Consider the following 21,701-nt stretch of genomic DNA (forward strand, 5'->3'; position numbering starts at 1 on the left):
TTTTTTTTTTTTTTTTGTTGTGTGTGCTGAGTGGTTCGCTGATTTTATACGATACTGCCAGTGCTGCATTTCTCCTCTTTTTTTGGGCTGAAGTGTCCCTGGACTTTTCAATATACGTAAATGTTAGTACTTAGTCCCTTGACTCTTTTTGTTCATTCTCTTATTTCCGTTATAGTTTTTGGTTCTTTTATATTTTTTATTTACTTTATTTTTTAAATGTGATTCTTTCAAAATTAATTTATATAAAATTAGATTTTACCATTTGTTTTGACTAACCAAGATTTCCTGCAGTGTTGAAAAAGTTTTTTATTTTTTTATTTTTAATTCTTATTTTCTAATGTTTTAACATTTTGGCTTTAAAATCAATTTTGTTTACATTTCAAGTTGGAGAAATGAGAGAGGGAGTTATTGAAAAACAAGGAAATAGAGAATATAATTCGTTAGCCATGTTCCAATGATCAATTAAGATGTTTTTTGTCATTCATATTGTTAATAAAAATAGATAAGGGTTAAGAAAAAATACTTGATTTTATGTTTTTAGACTAATTTAGAAGATTGTTTAGTTGAGAAATTGATTCATTGGGGTTTTAAAAGTGTTTATTAAATAGTTTTATATTAAAATAGGTTGCAAAATAGTTTTTTAAAAATTAATTGATTTTTTAACCAATTCTTTAGTGGTTATAATTTATAAATATAGATGATATGTTATCTATTTTTTTATTCGAAAAAATGAGATGAACAACATGCTCCTTAACATTAAAAAAAAAAACAAAGAGAGAGGGACTTGATATGTTGCGACTAACTTTCTTATAGACTAGACACCGTAGCCCATCCAAACCCACACACATAACTTATTTTTATTTTTTATTCTTTTTCTTGGAATTTTAATTTAGACTCATGATAATATATTGATTAAAAGTTTATTTGAGATTTTTTTCATAACATTTAGTTTTTATTTTTTATTAATATTATAGCTTTTTTTAATTACATTTGTAAGTGCTATTTTGTAAAACCCTTCATAATGTTTTTTATAATTATTCAATTGTTTTCTTGCATATGTCTCTTTATATTATCATGATTTAATAAAAACAATATTTTAAAAAATAAAATGATTTGACACAATCAAGTCATGTACTTGTTACGTTAACCTAGTTTGGTTCAAGATATCATCATCTCATATTTAAAAATGATTTTAAAACATTGTTGTCCTTAAATTTTTTTAAGCCAAATTAGGTTTTTCTAAGTTACTAGGATTGTGCTTTCACCCATTAGTTGATTGCATTTTATAAGATCATCTCCAATCTCATTTGGTTTAAAACTTGGGTTAAAAAAAGCCATAACCTAATAGGTATATAATTTTAATTGAAATTTATTAAAAGATTAAGAACGCTTGCAAATATTTTTTCATTTATATTAACTTTTGACCCGATCCATAGCAAAGCTTATATAAATTAGTTGTGAATTGTAATTTTGTTTTTTTATCTTTTATTTTTTTCCTATCTAAATCATATTATTTTTTTTTCTGATTTCATTACAAAATAATGCATTATTAGAAAACATATTAACAATGCTTATTTATTCTCTCTTTTTTTTTTATGTTAAAAAAAACTTGGTCTAGCTAACAATGTAAGTCACTAACTAGTTTTTAAATCTAAAATGTATCATTTCACTATGTAAATACTTTGTAAAACATCAACTTAGTAAGGATTTAACAATACCCAATAAAAGCATTAATATAGATCTTGAGTATAAACATATCTTTTTTATTTTTTTGTTGAGCTCATAGTTAGCAAGAATTAAATGATTAAGTTCTAAGCTTATAAACATAAAGTATTAAGTTATCATCCCTCTCAAACATTAGAGACAAAAATAATAACTCAAGCTTACACACTTTACACACTTTTGACTATTTGTCATTTTATCATATTTATGAAAGTTTAATGGGTTGTCAATTAGGTGAAATAGCATATAAACCCTATCTGTAATGTTTTAAAAATCAATTTGTTTTATTTGTTTTCAATCAATCTTTTTTTCTTTCTTATTAAAAAACACAACGTTGGTCTAAAAACATTGATAATTGATTATCAATAATTGATAATATTCTCATACCTGATTTCATAACAAGCCTTGTTTTCTATTACTAATAGCTAGTTGTGTCTAATTAACTAATTGTCTTTCTACATAGATGATAGTAGGTTTATTACAATGAGTTAAATTATTGGTGGTTTGTTTAAACCTAACCACTATAAGGTCTGGTCAATCTTTGTCACCACTCTCATTTATTATGTTTTAATAATACTTGATGACTTAACATGTTTACAAATGGTGACTTTTGATCATGACTAGTAACCAATAATCTATCAATTTATGTCAATGAATAACCAAAGAGCTTATATTAGGTTTATTAAACCTAGCATGAATCATGGAAAGGTTCCATGAATGATACCTTGTTAAGGTTCATCTATCACACTTAAGGTTCACTTGCAATATTTGATTAATGAAGATTGTATACCCTAATCCTATCCAAGCAATGATCTCTAATGATTCATCTATTTAGAAGTGAGATCTAATGATATCAAGATCTATTTTGGATTTAATTATGATCATGATCTTTGTGGTGTGCTATTTAACAATAGTGCACCCTAAATCTTTTAATTAAATTTGCATATTTTTAATAATTATATTCATGAAAATTAATGATTTTTTCTTAATGTCACAAGGACATCATAAAGATCACCTTTCTAAAATTTTTTTTTATCAACAAGTATATTTGATACACAATTTACTTTCATATTAGTGTGGTTACAACACCTTATAAACTACAAGCATAAACTTGTCTAAAATAATAATCATCAATCAATAACAAGATCTATCTAATAGGAAAGGCTATATAGCTCGATGAGGCCTTAAAAAAATACTTTTAAAACATATAAGATCATGAAAATCATCATAAGTAATTATACCATCATGATTACTAAATTTTACAACTATATAAATAAAATAATATCATTAACCCTTTCTATAAGCGCATCAATTTATGTCCTATTTAATTTAATATTTTTTTATTGATATAACTAAAAGTTTGATGTCTTTTTCCAAATGCAGAAGTGTCAAAATAATAAATAACCCGACAATACCGGGGTCGAACCATAAGGAGGTTAAGTGCATAAATTATAAATAATGATAATATAATAATAACAACAATAGTAGTAGTAAAAAAGAAGAAGAAGAAGTTAAAGAGAACTTTGAGATGGAAGATTAATGTGAGGATTAAATAATGATAACAACAAATGTTAAGGTTAGAGAATCTACTAATGGTATTCCAAATAATTATAGTATAAACTCTTATTACTCAAATGGAAACCACACATAAAGGAGGTTCCAATCAGATTATAAATTGTTGACATGATTATATTAGTTATCTTATTCGAATAATGCTAATACTTGTAAATATTGTCAGACATTCATAATTATAACTTATGTTAACAACAAATCAAGTTTCTTTCATAGCACAAGTGTAGGTTATACTATACGGTTGGACTATAAAAGTGCTAAGTATTTTATGTACCAGGTGTTATACAACATAAATCTATATCAGTTATTTAACAAGCAAAGTATTAAAGAGTGAACAAGATAACAAATACAAAACATGTTAGTATCAAACATTAAGGTCCATGTTGAGTTTACACTATACTTATTCTTACACCATTAGTGTAACCTTTTCACCTTGACATAATAAACTTAACTAAACATAATGAAAGAAAGAAAAATAAATAAACAAAATAAGAACATAAATAAGATAAAAGTTAACTAAGTAAAGGAAAGGAAATGAAAGGCATAAACTTATATTAATGAAAGCAAAACATAAGCAATACAAAGAGAGAAACCAAGAGCATGATCTTGATCTAGAAACCAAGATGCTTAAATGCATGACAAATATCTCTTTTTATAGGCTAAGATTGAAAACTATTAATTTGATGCCTAATTGATGAGTGGGTGTCAACTCTTGACTTGGTGATAATTCTTATCTTCTTGATAATCCTTATTTTTTCTTGTCTGCCCAAAACATCATTGATAAAGTTAAAATTTAAACTAAACCTCCACATAAAAGTTGTAGAAAATTATCTCATCTTTTCAGGAAAAAATAGAGGTCATTTGAAGTTTTAAAACTCTAGATATGGACTAAATACTAAACAATGTCTGAGCTGCAGGACAGATTCGGACTTCTTTGTTATTGCTATAATTTAGACTTGAAAACGACCTTATTAAAACCAGACCTCCACATGAATGTTGTAGATCTATGTCTTTCCTTTCTATCCATACAAATTAGACCTATATTTGAGATCTACAGCTCTAAATATGACCCAATTACCAAATAGTATTCTATTTTAGACTGCACCAACATCTCTTTTCTAAATTTGACCATCTCATTGTCCTTTCAATTTCAGTACTTAAACTCATCAATCAATCCTTTCATTTATATGTTAGGCCTATAGTTAAGATGAACATTTACCATAAATTAAAGGTATTTTATATTATTAGATATATTATTATAAAACATGCTTTAGTTAAGGAGTTATTGATACTTCAAATTCAAAATGATGATATAAAACATTGATAAAAATACATTTTTAAGTACTAATCATTTATCAACCGCTAATGAACTCTTTTTTCCATCAAATAGATTTAATTATTGTCATCACATGTATAAACTACTCCTTGATTTACTATCTATTCCATAACTTATCTCAATACACTTTTTCACTCACTTCTTTTATGTTTATTGAATTAATAGTAATGTTTCCATACTATATTCCCTTTTAACATGGTATTTATAAGCATATTTAATTCATGTTGTCATTTCATTTCATAACACCTTTAATTCATACAATATTTTATATTTTTGTAATTATCATTATATGTGTTCTCGGCCTTTCTAAGTATTCATTTTATTCCAACCAACTAAAATTATCAGTTCATCTCATCATCCATTTATATAATTATTGGCTTATCAATATCACTTTCAATCTCAATTTCTCTTTTATGTCCAATAAGGCTCATCATATAAATGTTTTAACTTAATATATACTTTCAACCTATTTTTAGCTTGTACATACATTTCTTTAATTTTTATATATTTTATGCTCTTCTGAATTCTTCAAGTATTTTTTATTTTAAGTATTTCTTAAACTTATTTCTAGAACATTTCAATATTTATTTCCAACTTAAATATTTCTTATATCCATTGGTGACAAGTTCCAATATTTTTCCAACTCAAATATTTCACTTGCCCATTTATGGCACACTATAATACTTTTCCCACTCAATTATTTTTCTTATCCATTTATAGCACATTACAATATTTTTCCCCGCTCAATTATTTTTCATGCCTATTCGGCTCATTTACATAATAATTATGTCTTATCCATGCATTTTTATATTTATCCATTCGTCTATAAGTTTTGTTAATGATTTAATCAACTCATTGGTTTCATTTGATCCATTTTTATATTTACACTTATACGCTGTTATTTATAATCCCTAATTCTTTTTGGATTTTGTATCTCATACTTTAAGCCTAATAATTCTCACTGTTGTGGCTGGATTAACATTTAAATTACTAGGCCTACCAATAAGGTTGATTTAAACTTTTAAACATTAAAATTAATAATTGCTATCAATTTTTTTTTATCTAGATTTCCATCATCACTATCCATTTAATTTTCACATATCATTTTTTTGCTATATATGCATATCTCACCTACCATTTATTTTCTTGTCCCATAGCAATATTTACACCATGTTTGATTTTAAAACTAGTCCCTATTCTTGTAGCTGGCTTAAATACTTTCCAAACACTCATATAATCGACTTAATATACACTTGATTAGTAGTCTCCATTTATGCAACCAACTCAATATACACTTGATCAATAGCCCTCACTCATGTAATCGGCTCATAAACATTTAATTAGTAGCCTTCACTTATGTGATCATCTCATAAATATTATATTATGAGTTCTGTCTTTGTGAACAATTATAATTTATGCACAATTATTTTCTCCATTGTGGTCTATTTCTATTTATATAGTGGCTACTACCATTGCAGTCAATTTCAATTTAAATAATGGTTACTATCATTACAATAAATTATTACTATGTAATGGTTACCGTTCCAGCCAATTTCAATTTATATATTGGATATTGTTGTCACCATTGATTTTAATTATCTACAAGTTGTTGGCATTGTGATTTATTATAATTTTTTATTAGTTGTTGTTGTTGCAGTTGATTTTAATTATTTACAAGTTGTTGCTATTGTGATTTATTATAATTTTCGACTGAGTACTGTCATTGTGGTTAGTTACAAAACACATATAAATTTCAGATTATATGCAACACAATTAATTATTCATAAGAATTATAATAACTACTAAAACATTTCAATAATTAAAAAGAGTAAAAAGAGTAAAGAGGGCAATCCCATACCTTGAGCTTCTTCTATATAAGTTCTTGAGAAGTCAAATCTCACTTCAAATATTTCTCCTACAACTTCCAAACATATACCTCCAACTATTTGTCCAATAATAAATTCATTCTAGTACATTAATTCATACATTTCAATCTTCCTAAAATCCTCAATTAATGTTCTATATATCAAAACCATTATACAATAATAAAAATCGCATATAAATATCTTTAATATCATTAAAACATCAAAGCTAACTCAATCTCATTCATTTTGAACAATTTCCAAGATTCCAATATTTCAATGCATATATAAAACAACTAAACATTTAATAATTACTATTAAAACGTTCAAAGCTATTTTCAAGTATTCCTAAATATTCCTAAACATTCGTTAGACTATTTATTTTCATTTTTGTTCCATCTATACTTTTAACATCAAAGGTTCCAACTTATTTCCTACACTTTCTAGCATATTTTATATCATGACAACATTCATTTAATTTAAGATTTTATTTCCTTCGTAAATTTCTATGGTTGCACTTGACATTATATATATATATATATATATATATATATATATATATATATATATATATATATATATATATATATATATATATCACACACCAACTCACACTCCCCACTCTACCTAAATACACATTTAATCATGAAATTCATTCATACTAACAAAATCTTCTCCAAACATAATTTATCATGTCTACACTTTTAAATAAACATATAACATTAAATTTTTTAATCCAATATCCATACATGCTTGCCACACCAATTTAAACAATATAACCTCACTCATAACTTCCATTCATGTCAACAATATCTTTAACCAATAATTTTTACTTTAATTGATCTAATTTATATAATTAAATCTTTCACATCTCAATAATACCAAGATTTTCATGCCATACTTTTTTAAGTTCATATCACAAGATACAAACATCCATTTAAAAAAAAATTCCTTAAAACCTATAAATTAACCATTTAGTCAATTCAACCAACATTTATAATTTATCATAACTAATAACTTTCAAGCACTCTTATTTAAGAAAATATAAATGAAACACCCAAATTTAATTAGCATATTCAGATAAAACTTAAACATTTTTCCTTGATCTCATTATTTTCACAAGTTTAATCTATAATTTTGCATGGTTCAATTAATCATTTATACACCTTAGTTTTCAAAAAATATATACTTATTCTTTCTAACATATAACATAAAATACAAGACATTCTTTTAAATTCAAATTCTACTTTAATTTTTATTTTTTCATGCTTTCACATTAATTCTCCAATGGATTAATCAATTTCAAACTTTTCACAACTAACCATTTAATCAAAATAAATAACAATAACAAAATTTTAAACTTTCTTAGCACATGACCAAACATTATATTATAACAAGTATCCTTACACATACATGCACACACACACAATCCAATTTGATAATCTCATAAAACTATGACATCTTTTTTTTTTTCCTATATGACCATAAATGTACCAATTATAAAGCCAATTGTTCATGTATTGCTTTTATGTTCCAATTTATTTATTTTCTTATTTCATATACCTTTTTAAAATTTTTATTTTCTTATTATAACTTTGAGCCTTATTCAACTCCTTCCATATATCCATCATACCACACACACATCAAGTCACAATTTCATTTGTGTCCATTAATCTTAAGATATTTATATAATATATACATATGTACATTACAACACAAACTCACATACAATTTCCTTATATTTACTCTCATCTTTCTCTAATATATTTTACATTATATTAACAAGTATCCAAATTAATAAGGCCACTAAATTTATTAATTCAAAACCTTTCATTATCTTAACAATATTTTTCCATTACCAAAGTATTCAAACCTCTAGTCCACATTCTTTCTAAACAAACTTTTATAACATAAAAATCATATTCCTAAACAACTTATTTTCTAAAAATATCTCTCACATCATTTTTCCATTCCTAACATAACTCAATTTTTTCCCATCTTTCTCTTTAATAACAATCATCACATACCAATTTAAAAAGATGACAAACAGTTAAACACCCCCTAAGAATCCATCATGGCCAACCCTAATATTGTAGCCACCTCTATTTATTTTTTTCTTCAATTTTAGTCAACTACTATTCTATATAGCATTCATTCTATGTCAAATTAATAATTTTACAACTAAACACACTTTTTCCTAATTTTTCTTTCAAGGCTAATTTTTCTTTCAAGAACCCTTGAAAGAAAATTTAGGTATTTCTTTCATTTTTTTAATTAAACACTAAACAATGTAAAATTTCTAAAAAAGTATCTTACCAATCCATTTAAACTTCATTTCCAAGGTTTCTTTGAAAGTTCTCCCTGTAATTCTTCTTCCTTCTTTAAATTTCTTGTTTCTCTCTCTCTACTTTTTTTTACACTTCTAATTCATTTCTCTCTAAGTTTTATATTTTAAATTAATCTTTCTTAACAAAAGTCAACCTTACATATTCTCTAGCCTAAATTTTTTAAAGAACAAGCACTAGATTTGAAGAATAATGAAGAAAAATCAAGTCTTCTCTTCTCTTTAATGGTTGTTGGTTAGAAAAATAGCAATGAGAAGAATTTTGCTAAAATTATGATAATTCCATTATCGAGTCAATGTGTTAATTTATATATATATATATATATATATATATATATATATATTTCAAACCATTAGCACTTTTACAAGGCCTTTCCAAACTATGATTAACCTGAAATTTTAATTTAAGATAATATATATAATAAGAGACCCCTTATGAAATTTCAGTCGAACCAAATGGTTAAATTCAAATAGACAATATACACAATTACGCTAGAATCTATATTTGTTTATTCAATCTTTTCTTGGATTTTATAAGAAGTATTGGATCAACCATAGAAAATTATTGGTAAGAAATTTGACTTAATACAATATAACAATTACAAGTACTATCAAACCACTTTGATAGTTTTACTGGTAAGTAGGAACAAAGGATTAATGTAGTTGATAAATTGCTAACACATATATAACAAGATATTATGCAGATTAAAGACAAACTTGTTCAACTCAGTTTGGACATCGAACAAGTGCAACAATCTATTATTGGTGATGATGAGGAATAGAATTGGTGTCAAACCAAGGGTGAGATAAAAATGCATGCAAGAGAAGGGATAAAAAGCAATCAAGCCAACAACCGGTAAGACTCCATTAGAAAAAAAAATTGTTGTTATGAAATTTTATTGATTTTTTTAATTAGTAATGAATATTGGATTTTAAATATTTTGGTCTATAATAACTATGATATTCCTTTCAATATAGGAACCTATATATTTTATACTTAATGCATTTTAAACTTGAGCATGTAGTTGCATAACAATATCTAATACATAATATTTATTGAACATATTATAAATTGTTAGGAAGCAACATATGCATTTTTATATTATGAACTATTTGTGTGAAACATGTTAGGAACTAATAGGATGTTACATAAATATTATTAATTATTTGCATGCTATATAACATTGTTCATTTGAGCTTACACGAATATTTTAATGAAGTATTTGTTTTTGATCAAATTATTTGAATTACTTGAATACTAATTCATCCTTATTATATTTTGTCATAAATTAGCCAAAGAGAAAGATTGTAAATATCAAGATATTTGGCATGGATTAGTGAAGGACTATTTATATTGTTAAAGATAAATTTATTTAGATTGTTAGTTTATCCAAATAAGATAAATAATTAATCAAGTTTATCTTATCAGATATAGCAAGACTATTTTATAACTTCCTATTTTAAGACTATTTTATAACTTCCTAGTTTGTTTGGATAAATTATTTAGAAACTTCAAATAGGTTTTATCAAAAGAAAATAATTATAAATTTATCCAAAAATAACTATCAAAGAAGTATTTTTATAAAACATGAATATCACTATATTAAAAAGATAACATACTAAAAAGGTTGAAGATAATATTCTTATCCTTATCACATGGATATGTATATAAGAAAGGACAATCCATGTGATAAGGACAGTTCAAAGCATAATTAAGGCAAGAACAACACTAGGTAGGGCAACACTTGTAGTCGAGCAAGAGTACCCAACTAGAAAGTGAGTTATATAAAGTTTTGCAGCATATACTTTTCATACACTAATAGAGTTTAAATAAACTTCTCAAGGAGAATTGTTCGTTGAAGAGTTGGAGATACTGCATATACTTTTCATACACGAATAGAGTTTAAAGAAACTTCTCAAGGAGAATTGTTCGTTGAAGAGTTGGAGATACTGCAGATGCCTAGAGAGAGTTTTTATGTTAATTGTTAATGATTGGATGTTCTAGTTAAGATGACAATAATTTAATGATCATTACGTGTTCTAACAAGCTATCGTGGTAAAAGATAAAATAGAGTGTTTGTCTTGACAAGTAAGGTAGTCTAATTACAAAGTATTTGTAATCATAAATACTCCTCTTGTAATATTTTAAACTAGTAAAAGTTGTCCATCCGAGGTTTGACTATTTTAGATTGTTTTTTTTTTTTAATCTTTTGGAAAGTTCTTCAAATTTTTTTTCCTTCATAACTAAATAACTCTTTCATTTAAGATTAAATTTTTTTTCATAATTCAACATTGAGTTAATTTGAAAACTAAGATTCATAATTTTTTTTTTCATTTTGAAGTCTATTAGCTTATGACATTCGCATGATCGAGCTCACGAGATTTGGCTGTCTTACTTGGGTTTGCTAATTTTTTTAAACTCTTTTTTAGTTATTTTTGTTTTTTATTTCATTGTTTTATTTTTGGATTGTGTGGAATTAGGCATTGTAAATTTTAGCTCTCGGTGTTATCTCATTCTTATGATTTAGATCTCGGGTTTTGTATTTTAGCTCGAGTAGACTTATTTTTTTTTAAATTTTATCATTTATCATTAGGTTATTTAGAAATTAAGATTCATAATTTTTTTTCTTTTGACAAGCATTCATTTTTGTGCAAGTCATCATTATTGATTTTTATTTTTTGATTCGATCCATTTATTGTCTTTGTTTTTTTTTTTTTCCATTCTCATCCAGCGGGTCTACGACTGAAGTCATAAATATTTTTAATCCTTTTTTGCATTAACAAAATTTATGCCCGACCCATATTATAGTACGAGCCACCTGCTTAATTATATCTATATTCAAGATTAAATTTAAAAAACTTTATTTCCTCCTACCAAAGCAAAAGCTTTTTTTTTTTTCATTTTCCCACTAAATAAACTTCTCCATTATTATATATTGAAAAAAAAAACCTGATTTTATTACTATTAGCCAAGATAATATTAATACTTTTCAAATAGTAGATTTTTAAACAATAGTATATTAATTAGATTTGTTGTCCACAGTTCGCCGATAATAATTTTTCCTTTCAATGTAAAAACAAAAAATAGTAGGGCAAAAAAAATATTAGACTTGATTCATTGGCTCAATTGGTAATGAAATAATATGAACAGACAAAAAATCAACAATAATAATTTTTTTTTTAAAAAATAACAACAAACAAAATAATAAAAAGAACTAAACTTAAAACCATCTGAATGATCAAACAATGTAATATTAAATAGTGAAAATATTAAGAGATAATATAAAAATCAATAAAAAACCATGTTAAACCTGGTAAGTTCATAATACTGATGAAATAATGTTTGGAACGACACATGAATCAATAACATCCAACATCTTTCACTATTTCATTTCATTTTATTATTTATTTATTTATTTTATCACGATGATTGATAGTACATTATATTGTTTTTAGCATTACAATTAGGTGGTGTCCTTCAGTTTCCATCTCCCGGATAATGCCAAGTCCAAACCCATATCTTGCGTCTATTCACAGAGGTAACAGGCAATGCATTAGTTGCGCACAAGGAGAAAACATGAGATATTGAAGAGAACATCCAGACACGGTGAAAAATAGCTCACAAGGAACTCAGAACCAAAAAAAAAAAAGGTCTAAAAAAAACACATTTTTATTGAAAATAGATGATGAGTTGACTGGTTTTCCACTGCTGTACACACTCACATCCTCAGTTGTACAATGCACCTAATTTTTCTTCATTCTCAAGCCCCTACTCTCTAATGAAAACAATCTGATTTAATCCGGAAATGAAAAACAAAAATTCAAGCTCTCAATCAACCTGTGGCCATAAAAGAATACCATAGAGCTAACTCAACCCAAAAAATAAAGGAAAAAGGTAAAATATAAACTAGACATTCAAACCAAGTTCTCTGATTTTGTTTAATCAATGAAAACAAGCTTCCTGGGGGCAGAAGCAGCTAAAAATGCACTGATGCCTGTCCCTTTTAAATTCTGAGAAACCAAGTTCGTCCACTGCAGCAAGAAACAAAAAGTGTGGCATTTAGAATATTAATGGAACTAATTGACGATGCCATATAACTTTTGCACAGGAAAAAATTTCACAGATTCACAAGCAAGCCTTTTCCACCTGCAAGGGAGCTGACGGAAAAGCTGAGGTAGGAGGGAGACTCAAAACAGTTCAAGGGCCATTTTAAGCTTATTCTGCTTCCATTTGGGCAACTTATAGAAGGCATATTTTGCCATCCCAAATTTCTCCCTAAACTCAACTGCTGACAGGTAAGTCTGCATGCAATTGAACAGAACTATCTCAGAACAAAGTCAATAACGAAAGCTTAAGAAAAAGTATCAACTGTTCATATTTTACCTCTCGCTTGGTCACATCAATTTCAGTTGCAGGATCTGACGAGTTAACTTTAAGGCGTTCATATGGATAAATTGGGAGACCTTCCTCATCTTCAGCTTCATCTTCTTTCACATCCTCCTGTATGGTTAGGGATTCTATTCTGCTGCTCATAGAGTTCTCTTTGGAGTTTGACTCAAGTGTCAATTTTGGTGCCTCAGGGCTCGCTTCAGACATTGCAAGTAGCAATATCAAAATTATGTACCAATTACAGATTTGAGATTCAGCAGAAAATTCAAAGATACATACATTTGACAGACCGAGGCATAATAACTTGTCGTGCTGGTGGTGGTTGTTCAAAACTTGCAGTAAGTGCTGCAATAGCTGAAGAATTGGAAGCCAGTTTTGCTGAATCAGGGCTCACAGACTTTGGATATACCTTTCTAACAACTGGTGGTGGAGTTGAAAGGTTTCTGGCACTAGGGTTCTCAAAGTTAGCAGCTAGAGCGCTAAAAGCTGGAGACCTTCCCCTCACACGAACTCTGTCAGGGCTGAAAGACATGCTTCTAGAACGCTGTGATTTGTCAGGTACACTGGATCTGCCTCCATGTGATACAGGTGTTCTGCGTTTGGGTTTCTAAGAACACATAGTACATGTAATCAGAAATCACATCTAAATTGAATGGTGGTAACAACAATATATGGGAACTAAAATCAGAAAGCATGTCAATGGATTGTTGGATTCAATGAAGAATCACAAGATAATGCAAACTTGATAGGCTCAGAAGGTTGACTTTATGAGCTCCTCAGAAATTTGACAGCTATCCTTTTCTTTTCTCATTCATTGGTTGGTTGTCTATTTATTGTTGGGATGGAAAAAAGTGCTAGCTCATATCAGTAACCAATGGAGCTAACATGTGAACTTACATCAATCTAAACCTAACATAAATCAAGATAGAACAATTGCACCAGCCTTCATCTGTGCATTTTGTTCCACACCTTTTACTGTATGGTTAATGGTTCTGAGCAGTAAAGGGCATATTCTTACCAATAGTTTTGTTTTCATATATATCAATTAAAATCAAAATAGTAAGTTTCCAAATCAACAACAGTGAGAATTTAAGATTACCTACGTGCAATTGCTTTATACAACAAGAGATACATGTTTGAGATCAAAGAAATGAGATTCTTGAAAAGATCAAAGATGTGAAGAAAGATGAACATCCTACCAATATAGATAAAAGATGCATGGAGCAAATATGCAACTAGGAAAACTAACTACATGATATTCTGAGATATTTGTTCACAGTATAACAGAACAGTAAGTATCTTACATCTAAAAGTGTAGTACCCCCATTTTTTACAATCGCAAGTTTCCTTTGGAATGAGTTTCCATGCATCTGCATCCAAATGAAAGCTCTAAGATCTCACACAGAAACCTAATAAAATATATGCTGATTGCTTAACAAGAACTGTAATTTAACTCACTAAAGATTTTGCAGAATCCCATGTGAAGAAACGTGTGAAGAATGGTGGCTCACTCCCTTCCATAACAATATATATTGGAGTTTCACTAGATAACTTCTCTAACAGAAAATCATGCTCAAGAAATTTCTGTAGAAAGTGGAAGAAAAACGAAATTAAAGCATAGCTGATATGAGCAGTAAATTATTGTGAACTGGTTGCATGACAACCTAACCAAGGCTCAAGCCAAGTCACACTTAATTTAGTTTTAGAGCTATAAATGATTTAACTGGTTGAGTGGCAGTCAAGAATGGCCATCAGACCAAAAACTTGAAAAAAGTGCAAGCTTTAACTGTCAAAGTAATGCATAATTACTGCATCTAACTATCTAATCGATGATACCTCTCCAATAGTTAAGGCTTGCAGTTTGCTCTTGGAGTCAACCTGTTGTCCCACCCAGACAAAGATCTCAGAGTGAGAATCCAAGATGAAAATATCTTCAGTCATTAAATCATCCTGGGTGAAGTTGTATATCTCAGACACCTGCAATAACAAGAACTTGTTATAATAGCCACCAAACAGAACTAAAGTACATAAAAGTCTTGTGACAAAGTACTCATTAGAAAAAATCTGAAAACTGACTACCCTTCCAGATCCATAGCATGAATATATAAAGTAAAATGAGAATTTTAAAGATGATCACAGCTTTAAAATAAGCAGGAGTTTGGATAACACCTAGAGTTGTATCACCCTAGAATCGATTGACTAGAAAGTAAATATACCTTCAGGTTTCCTGCAGATGAGCGTGAATTTTTGCAGTAACAAAACCATGGGAGAAAAGGGAAAGAATTAGAATTTTAAAATACGTGAAAAGCAGCATAACAAATCTCAAAACCAGAAAGGTCATTTTCCCTACCTTTCGAGAATATGCATGTGAATAGGTGTGGATCGCTTTCACCTTCCCTTGCAAGTTTTTGACTGGGATATTCAGATTTTCCTCGTAACAAATCCCAAAAAAGTTCAGCTTCTGAACCTTCCTTCTGTGGTTTTGACTGCATATTTGGCTGCAGAAATTTCACAGGCAAACAAGAGACGACCATTAAAAGAGGCCAGATTACACCAAAATAATCTGAGAACTAAAAATGAGCTTTATGCATACAACATACAATTTTTAAAAATGAAGTAATACAAGAATCTAATTTGATATAAAATAATTCTTAGATGAGTTGATGAGCACATTCACCCATAAAAATGATGTATCTCCATGTAATTGTATTATCATTCCGATAATTAGTTAAGCAAACAACAAGAAATCTGATATGCTATATTAATTTACTTAAAGAACTCATTTGGAAGAAATATCAAACCTTTATCAAATCCAGCTGCCTTTCGATAAGTTCCTGGTCCTCTGAACTAGTGAGGTTTCCAGACCATGTAAAAACAGAGGAGTCATTATGTAATATGTAACAGTAGGAGGAATTCAGTGATGATGCAACCTGATTGGATTCAATGCACAGATGAAGAAAAATAAATATCTTATATACACAACAATACAGAACTTGAAAATCTAAATACTAGACAAAAATTAGATCCATAACCAACATGTAGCTCATGACCAAACTCCAAATTGTATGTGACACGGCTAGAATAATGTCAAGAAGTATTAAAAAAAAAACAGAGAGAGAGAATAAGACCAAGAGGCATTTAAGGGAAATATTTTTGGTAATAGCATATTACTAGGACCTGTTTAAAAAATTTATACACTAGTTATTAAAACTGCTCACTTTGAAATGTACAAAATAGATTCTAATATAACCTAGTCTTATTAAAATTTGAGTAAATTTAGCAAAGAATTTGACTAATTTTGGTAAGTCAAATTAATTTTGAATCCTTTTCCTTATTTCTCCATTTCCCATTTCCTAATGAGAAGACTTGTGCAACTCAGCCTGGTCATGCAATTCAAGTCAGGAAATGTGTTGATACATTCATGGCCACTTCCACAACTCAAAAGCAATGAACAAAAGATTATGGATATCTTTATCCTGTAAGTATAAAATGGCCAGTGATGAAAAAAGGCAATCAAGAGTCAGGATAAAAACAGAGTACAGATTAAAAATATTAAGACATTCAATATTACACTGAATAACAAGCTGTAGCAACAATGATAAAGGCATGACATACTGGTTCCACTTGTAGAGCTTGCATATTATCAGGTCCAGAACCTTGAACCCTGAATAATGCAATGCCTTCCTCCTTGTATGTCTCATCTGGGAGTTCATTCTCTTCAATATAATTCTTGTATCCAGAGCTATGACCTCCCTGATAAAGTTTACAATTAGCTGATTTGATTGAAAGTTGGAAAAAAAGTTAAAAACAAAACTATTGTCACTATAAATTCTTGATTGAAATTTCATCAGGTGTATCACAAACCTTGAAGACAATGAAGCTCTGGAAGATTGAAAAGAACTGAATTGGTTCATTTCCTTCATAGATTCGAGCCTAAGAATTAAGAACAAAATAGAATCAGAAAGGTACCAAATGTGTACAGAAATCTCCTTGTTACAAGACAGCAATAATTAAAGGAAAAAGAATACCACCTGGGCAGGTAGAAACTTTAATGATTCAACCATCTTGCTCACCAGTGAAATAGCAGAAGCTCTTTCCTCCTATTTTTCAATGTGAGATATATTATATGAGGGTAAACTAATAGGTACCATATATCAGTGCATAGAATATGTAGTAGCATTACAAAACTTCTAGAAAGGGCAAAGAAGGCAAGACAAGGCCTCTAATTCATGTTTACCAAAGTATATAAAAATCTGGGTTTTGCACATAAATAATGAATTCCAGCCTGCACAGAGCACCCAATCCTGCTTTCAGCAGAATACTACATGCAGGAAAAAAGCATGCATATGTAATCATCCATTATTCAAATTTAAGAGTTAATTTTCCAACGTATGACAATGCACCATTTTCCATTCAACAGAAACAACTGTTGAGATTAAAAAATAGAAATCATTTATTTTTCTGAACCAAAATTGATAGTTATTTCCACATCCGATTTAGCTTAGCAGACACACCAATGAATTGGCAAATATATGATGATAAACAGATTTTAACAGTGTCTATACCACTCAAAATGAGAGTTATTGAGAAAAAAACAGTTTAAAAGTAGCAAAGGAGCCAAAAAAAAAAAAATATATTCTTAAGCTGGTGGAAGTTAAAGGACAAGAAAGCAAGGCCATGAAGCCTTACGCAAGGATTCACATATGGATGTTACGAATTACAAAATGTTTGTGTCAACAGTGCCAATACCACAATTAATTATGCACAGTAATGCAAAGATTTATTTGTATTAAAAGTCCAGGAAGATTCTGGCTTAAACAGCATCATTGAGCAGTATGAACAAGCTGTATTTGTGCGATGAAAATTTCATATAAACAAGCTATATTTTATGCTCAAACACTTTCACTTTCCCCAATAAGCATGTGATCTCAGAGCTTAATGAGTGAAATGGAAACAAAACAAATGAAGCCATAATAGCATTCCACAGTGGACCCTAGAATGCCCCACTCCTACTGTGACATGTTCCTAAGGTATTAGTGACAGCACCACATACTCAAAATGAAATCGGGGGACAATTTAGTATGGGATGCCTGAAATTCACCTTAACACTCTTCTTCCCAAACCATGTTCCTATAAGATATTCCTCCCTGTCTTCTCCTGGATATGAATACTGAAAAATGTAGCAACCTCCACTGTAAAATTTTGACTGGTCTGCAGCAGGAATGAGAACCTTCTCCTGGCCGTTCACACTCCAAACCTGTGCAATCACAATGGAGCTATAATTAGAACTTAATCAAAAAGCATTTTCTGTGGATATGAATTATGTATTATGAAGCATGGTTAGTTGAGAGGACTAAGAGAGAAAATAAATTTGATTTTGGAGAGCAACTGCATTCAAACAGACATATCTAAAATGCTTAAAAAGCATTTCAGAAATACTTGGAACCCTTGTGTTTCTGACAAAACAATATACAAAAGACTTGAGCTCTAATCATTCTGAAATTCAAACAAAATGCATCTCTTAAAATTATATTTTTCATGCATTTTTTGTTTGAGTTAAGTTGCATATTCTGAAAATATATCCTCTAGTTTCGCTACGTAATTTACACATTCCAAAATTAATTTTGGAGAACTACTCTCTCATGTATCCCATATATCTTTTACCCTACTGCTTCTAAAGGCATGCAGGTAAGGGATCCCAGAGAAGCAGTACGCGAGCTCCAACTCACATGTAAAATTATAATAATAAAATTATAAACAGTGGGTCTCACGCCAGTCCTTGAATCCAAAGTCCACACCTAATAGATTGACACACTAGGACAACATATACAGCACCTGCAAATTTCCAGTAACATCAATGTACGGTTGAGGTTCTTCTTTAGCAGGAGCAGTTTTTAACAGACCCTTGACATTAACCCCCTGGCGTCTTAAAAGAGCTGCAGATTCATTGAAAAGAAGATCCATGAGCATTGGAAAATGGTGACAAGAATGAATGGTAGTTAAAAGTAATGATGATCAAGATTACTTCAGGAGTGAAAACAAGATACAAGAATAATATCTATGAGATAATTCAACTGCTGACCTGCAACTTTGCCTCTACCATCCTCAGACACAGTCACATTAGTCATTTGGGGCCATGATTCAAATTTTGATCTAAACATCACAGTCTCAAACCCCTCAATTACACGAACAACGCGGGATTTTGGTCGCTCAACAGCTCGGACTAACTCCTGATCAGCAAGATCAACAAGCAAAGAAAATTGAGAAGTTATATCATTGCAGACATTTTATAATCTCTGCATTGAAGAAGATGGGATGAAGTATTACTTCTGCTGCTACACTGGCACTTTTCCTTTCATCAAGAGGAGTGTTTCTCCCCATCCATACAAACACTTCCGCTCCACAATCTAGAATATAACACTTATTGGTGTCTAGAAACTCCCTTGTCAAAGAATCAGTTTCAACAGGTTCTGCCTGCCCCTTCTCAACACTTTCATTGAAAACATTTTTTTTGTCAGAACTGAATCATTATTGTACATGATAGTCCACCACATCTTTATAGATCTATCTTAATGGAGAAAATCAAATCATAAGTATTGATTGCCATGTAATTTTCGTTTATTAACTCCAAATAATCAACCCCACCAGGTTCTTCTTCCTTCCAAAACTTGGAAGGCAACACATATGTTAATTAGAATAAAGTAATTCTGTTAAAACTATTGATATTACTATTGGGTTCAATAATCAGTAATTCACTAAATCTTATTTTTAAAGCAAGAGACCAAAAGAAAGGTTTCAGTATCTAATTATGCAGTTTTGGTAATTTTTTTGCAGGAAAGAAATGTGATTCACGGTAGCTGTTATGTTATTTTTCATAGAAAATCCTCAAACACTTCAGAAAAGATGAAAAGGAGAAAGCTACCATTCAAGGAAATGATGCAAAAGGATATATCTATTTCCACTAAATGATAACAATATGTAGAGGAGAAGAATTATGGCATTCAAAGACATGTCATTGAGGAAAGAAATTTGAGACAAAACAAGAAATTACCAAAACAGCTTGGTAGAAAGAGAAACACCGGTCTTATCCTCATCACTAGCTGTTTTTCTTGGAAGTGGAGCAAAGCCACCAAAGAAACCCCAGAACTCTCCAGTTTCAGCATCAGCCATCAATTTTCCATCCTCTATGTGAAAAGGACAAATAATTAAGACTCAACAAGCAATAGCCGTTAAACTATCAAATATAGAGTCTCCAGTCTAATTCTCCACTCACCAACAGCTGCCACCTCACATTTTCCATCATGATAAGTATCTTTGATGTACTGGACCACTTCTAAAGCTTTAGCTCTCTCTTGAATGGATGAGTTGGAACCATTAAATTGAAAGATTTTTGACCTCGTATCAAGAATAAAAATATCATCATGGTTGAGTGAGGATCGAGCAAAAGGAACCTGCCAAAGTTTGAAGCTTAATATAGAGACATAATGATATTAATAATTATTCCTCATAAATACAAAATCAAATTTCAGACTTGCCTCGTTCACATGGACAACATGTTTTCCTGTGCAAACAAACAAGCGCGTCTGGTGTTCCTCAGCCTCGGGATGTTTGAAGCCAGAAGCAACTCCACCTTTTTGTGGTATAATACATGGTTTAAAATAAGATAAGAACTTCTCTGTTTCATGGCCCTGAACTTCACGATACTGTACAGCACGGCCTCCAAGAGCGGCATCTAGTTCAACTGTTTTAATGGCAGCAGCACCTGCTTCATCCTATTTAAAAAGAGTGTGGTCACAAGACCAAAATCATGGACACAAATCTGTTGGTGCAAAGCATCTAGAAAATGAAAAACAGTGACTGACCTGAGTGGTATCTTTACCTAGCCAATAATGAATATCATGATGTAAGGAACCACTTTTTAGTGCAGTCGTCTGTGGAGAGAAAACAAACATTGCATCATACAATACAAATTCATGAAAAGCTTCACTCTGATACATCACATAAAATTGAAGATCCAAAAAATAAAAACACAGAGAGAGGGAGAGGGAGAGAGAAAGAAACAACTATATCACACACTCAAAAGAACAGTCTACGCCATTGATAGGAATAATAAGTGAATCCTCTAAAACAGAATGGATGATTGATATCAAACAGCAAAGACTCAAAAGAGAAGCAAAAACCCTGCCAGTCTCTTTTTCTTTTCTCTTTTCAGATTCAAATGTTGGAGAAACAGTCTTTCATATAAGCCTTCTTCCCATTCATGCTCAGCAAGACCTTAATCAGCCAATTCTTGTTTCCCCTATTTCTCTGTCTATCAAAGGCTATATTCTATTTTCTGCTCACTCAAAATCACTTCTTAATGTATCATTTGTTCACTACTTTCTTCCCTATTCACTAAGTCAACTTACTAATTAGTACAGACACATTAAAAAGGACATCAATGCACATGGATAAACCCTAGAGACCCCACCACCC

General features: G+C 29.8%; 1 protein-coding gene across 3 annotated transcripts in view; it reads right to left on the minus strand.

The window, feature by feature from the left end:
• Positions 1 to 12,489: 12,489 nt before the first annotated feature.
• The window catches only part of LOC105117130 (villin-4-like), a 12,226-nt gene continuing 3,014 nt past the window's right edge, over positions 12,490 to 21,701 (minus strand). The window contains exons 4-24 of one of the 3 annotated variants that reach the window (XR_840679.1): positions 21,089 to 21,157; positions 20,762 to 20,998; positions 20,500 to 20,677; positions 20,278 to 20,410; positions 19,554 to 19,716; positions 19,309 to 19,456; positions 19,062 to 19,162; positions 18,328 to 18,483; positions 17,258 to 17,326; positions 17,091 to 17,159; positions 16,842 to 16,979; positions 16,028 to 16,156; positions 15,577 to 15,724; positions 15,443 to 15,453; positions 15,063 to 15,203; positions 14,685 to 14,810; positions 14,531 to 14,596; positions 13,506 to 13,833; positions 13,221 to 13,423; positions 12,959 to 13,138; positions 12,490 to 12,868 (exon numbers count right to left, since the gene is read on the minus strand). Coding sequence is in view for 2 of the 3 variants with exons in the window: in XM_011014686.1 (XP_011012988.1) it covers positions 13,025 to 13,138; positions 13,221 to 13,423; positions 13,506 to 13,833; positions 14,531 to 14,596; positions 14,685 to 14,810; positions 15,063 to 15,203; positions 15,443 to 15,453; positions 15,577 to 15,724; positions 16,028 to 16,156; positions 16,842 to 16,979; positions 17,091 to 17,159; positions 17,258 to 17,326; positions 18,328 to 18,483; positions 19,062 to 19,162; positions 19,309 to 19,456; positions 19,554 to 19,716; positions 20,278 to 20,410; positions 20,500 to 20,677; positions 20,762 to 20,998; positions 21,089 to 21,157 (2,727 nt within the window). In the remaining variant the exon portion in view is untranslated. Of the gene's footprint in view, positions 12,875 to 12,958; positions 13,139 to 13,220; positions 13,424 to 13,505; positions 13,834 to 14,530; positions 14,597 to 14,684; positions 14,811 to 15,062; positions 15,204 to 15,442; positions 15,454 to 15,576; positions 15,725 to 16,027; positions 16,157 to 16,841; positions 16,980 to 17,090; positions 17,160 to 17,257; positions 17,327 to 18,327; positions 18,484 to 19,061; positions 19,163 to 19,308; positions 19,457 to 19,553; positions 19,717 to 20,277; positions 20,411 to 20,499; positions 20,678 to 20,761; positions 20,999 to 21,088; positions 21,158 to 21,701 lie in introns of all 3 variants that reach the window. The other 2 variants (XM_011014686.1, XM_011014687.1) reach the window with 2 other exon arrangements.

This window comes from Populus euphratica, unplaced genomic scaffold (genome assembly GCF_000495115.2).
Source record: "Populus euphratica unplaced genomic scaffold, PopEup_1.0 scaffold1179.1, whole genome shotgun sequence".
NCBI classification, from domain to species: Eukaryota; Viridiplantae; Streptophyta; class Magnoliopsida; order Malpighiales; family Salicaceae; genus Populus; species Populus euphratica.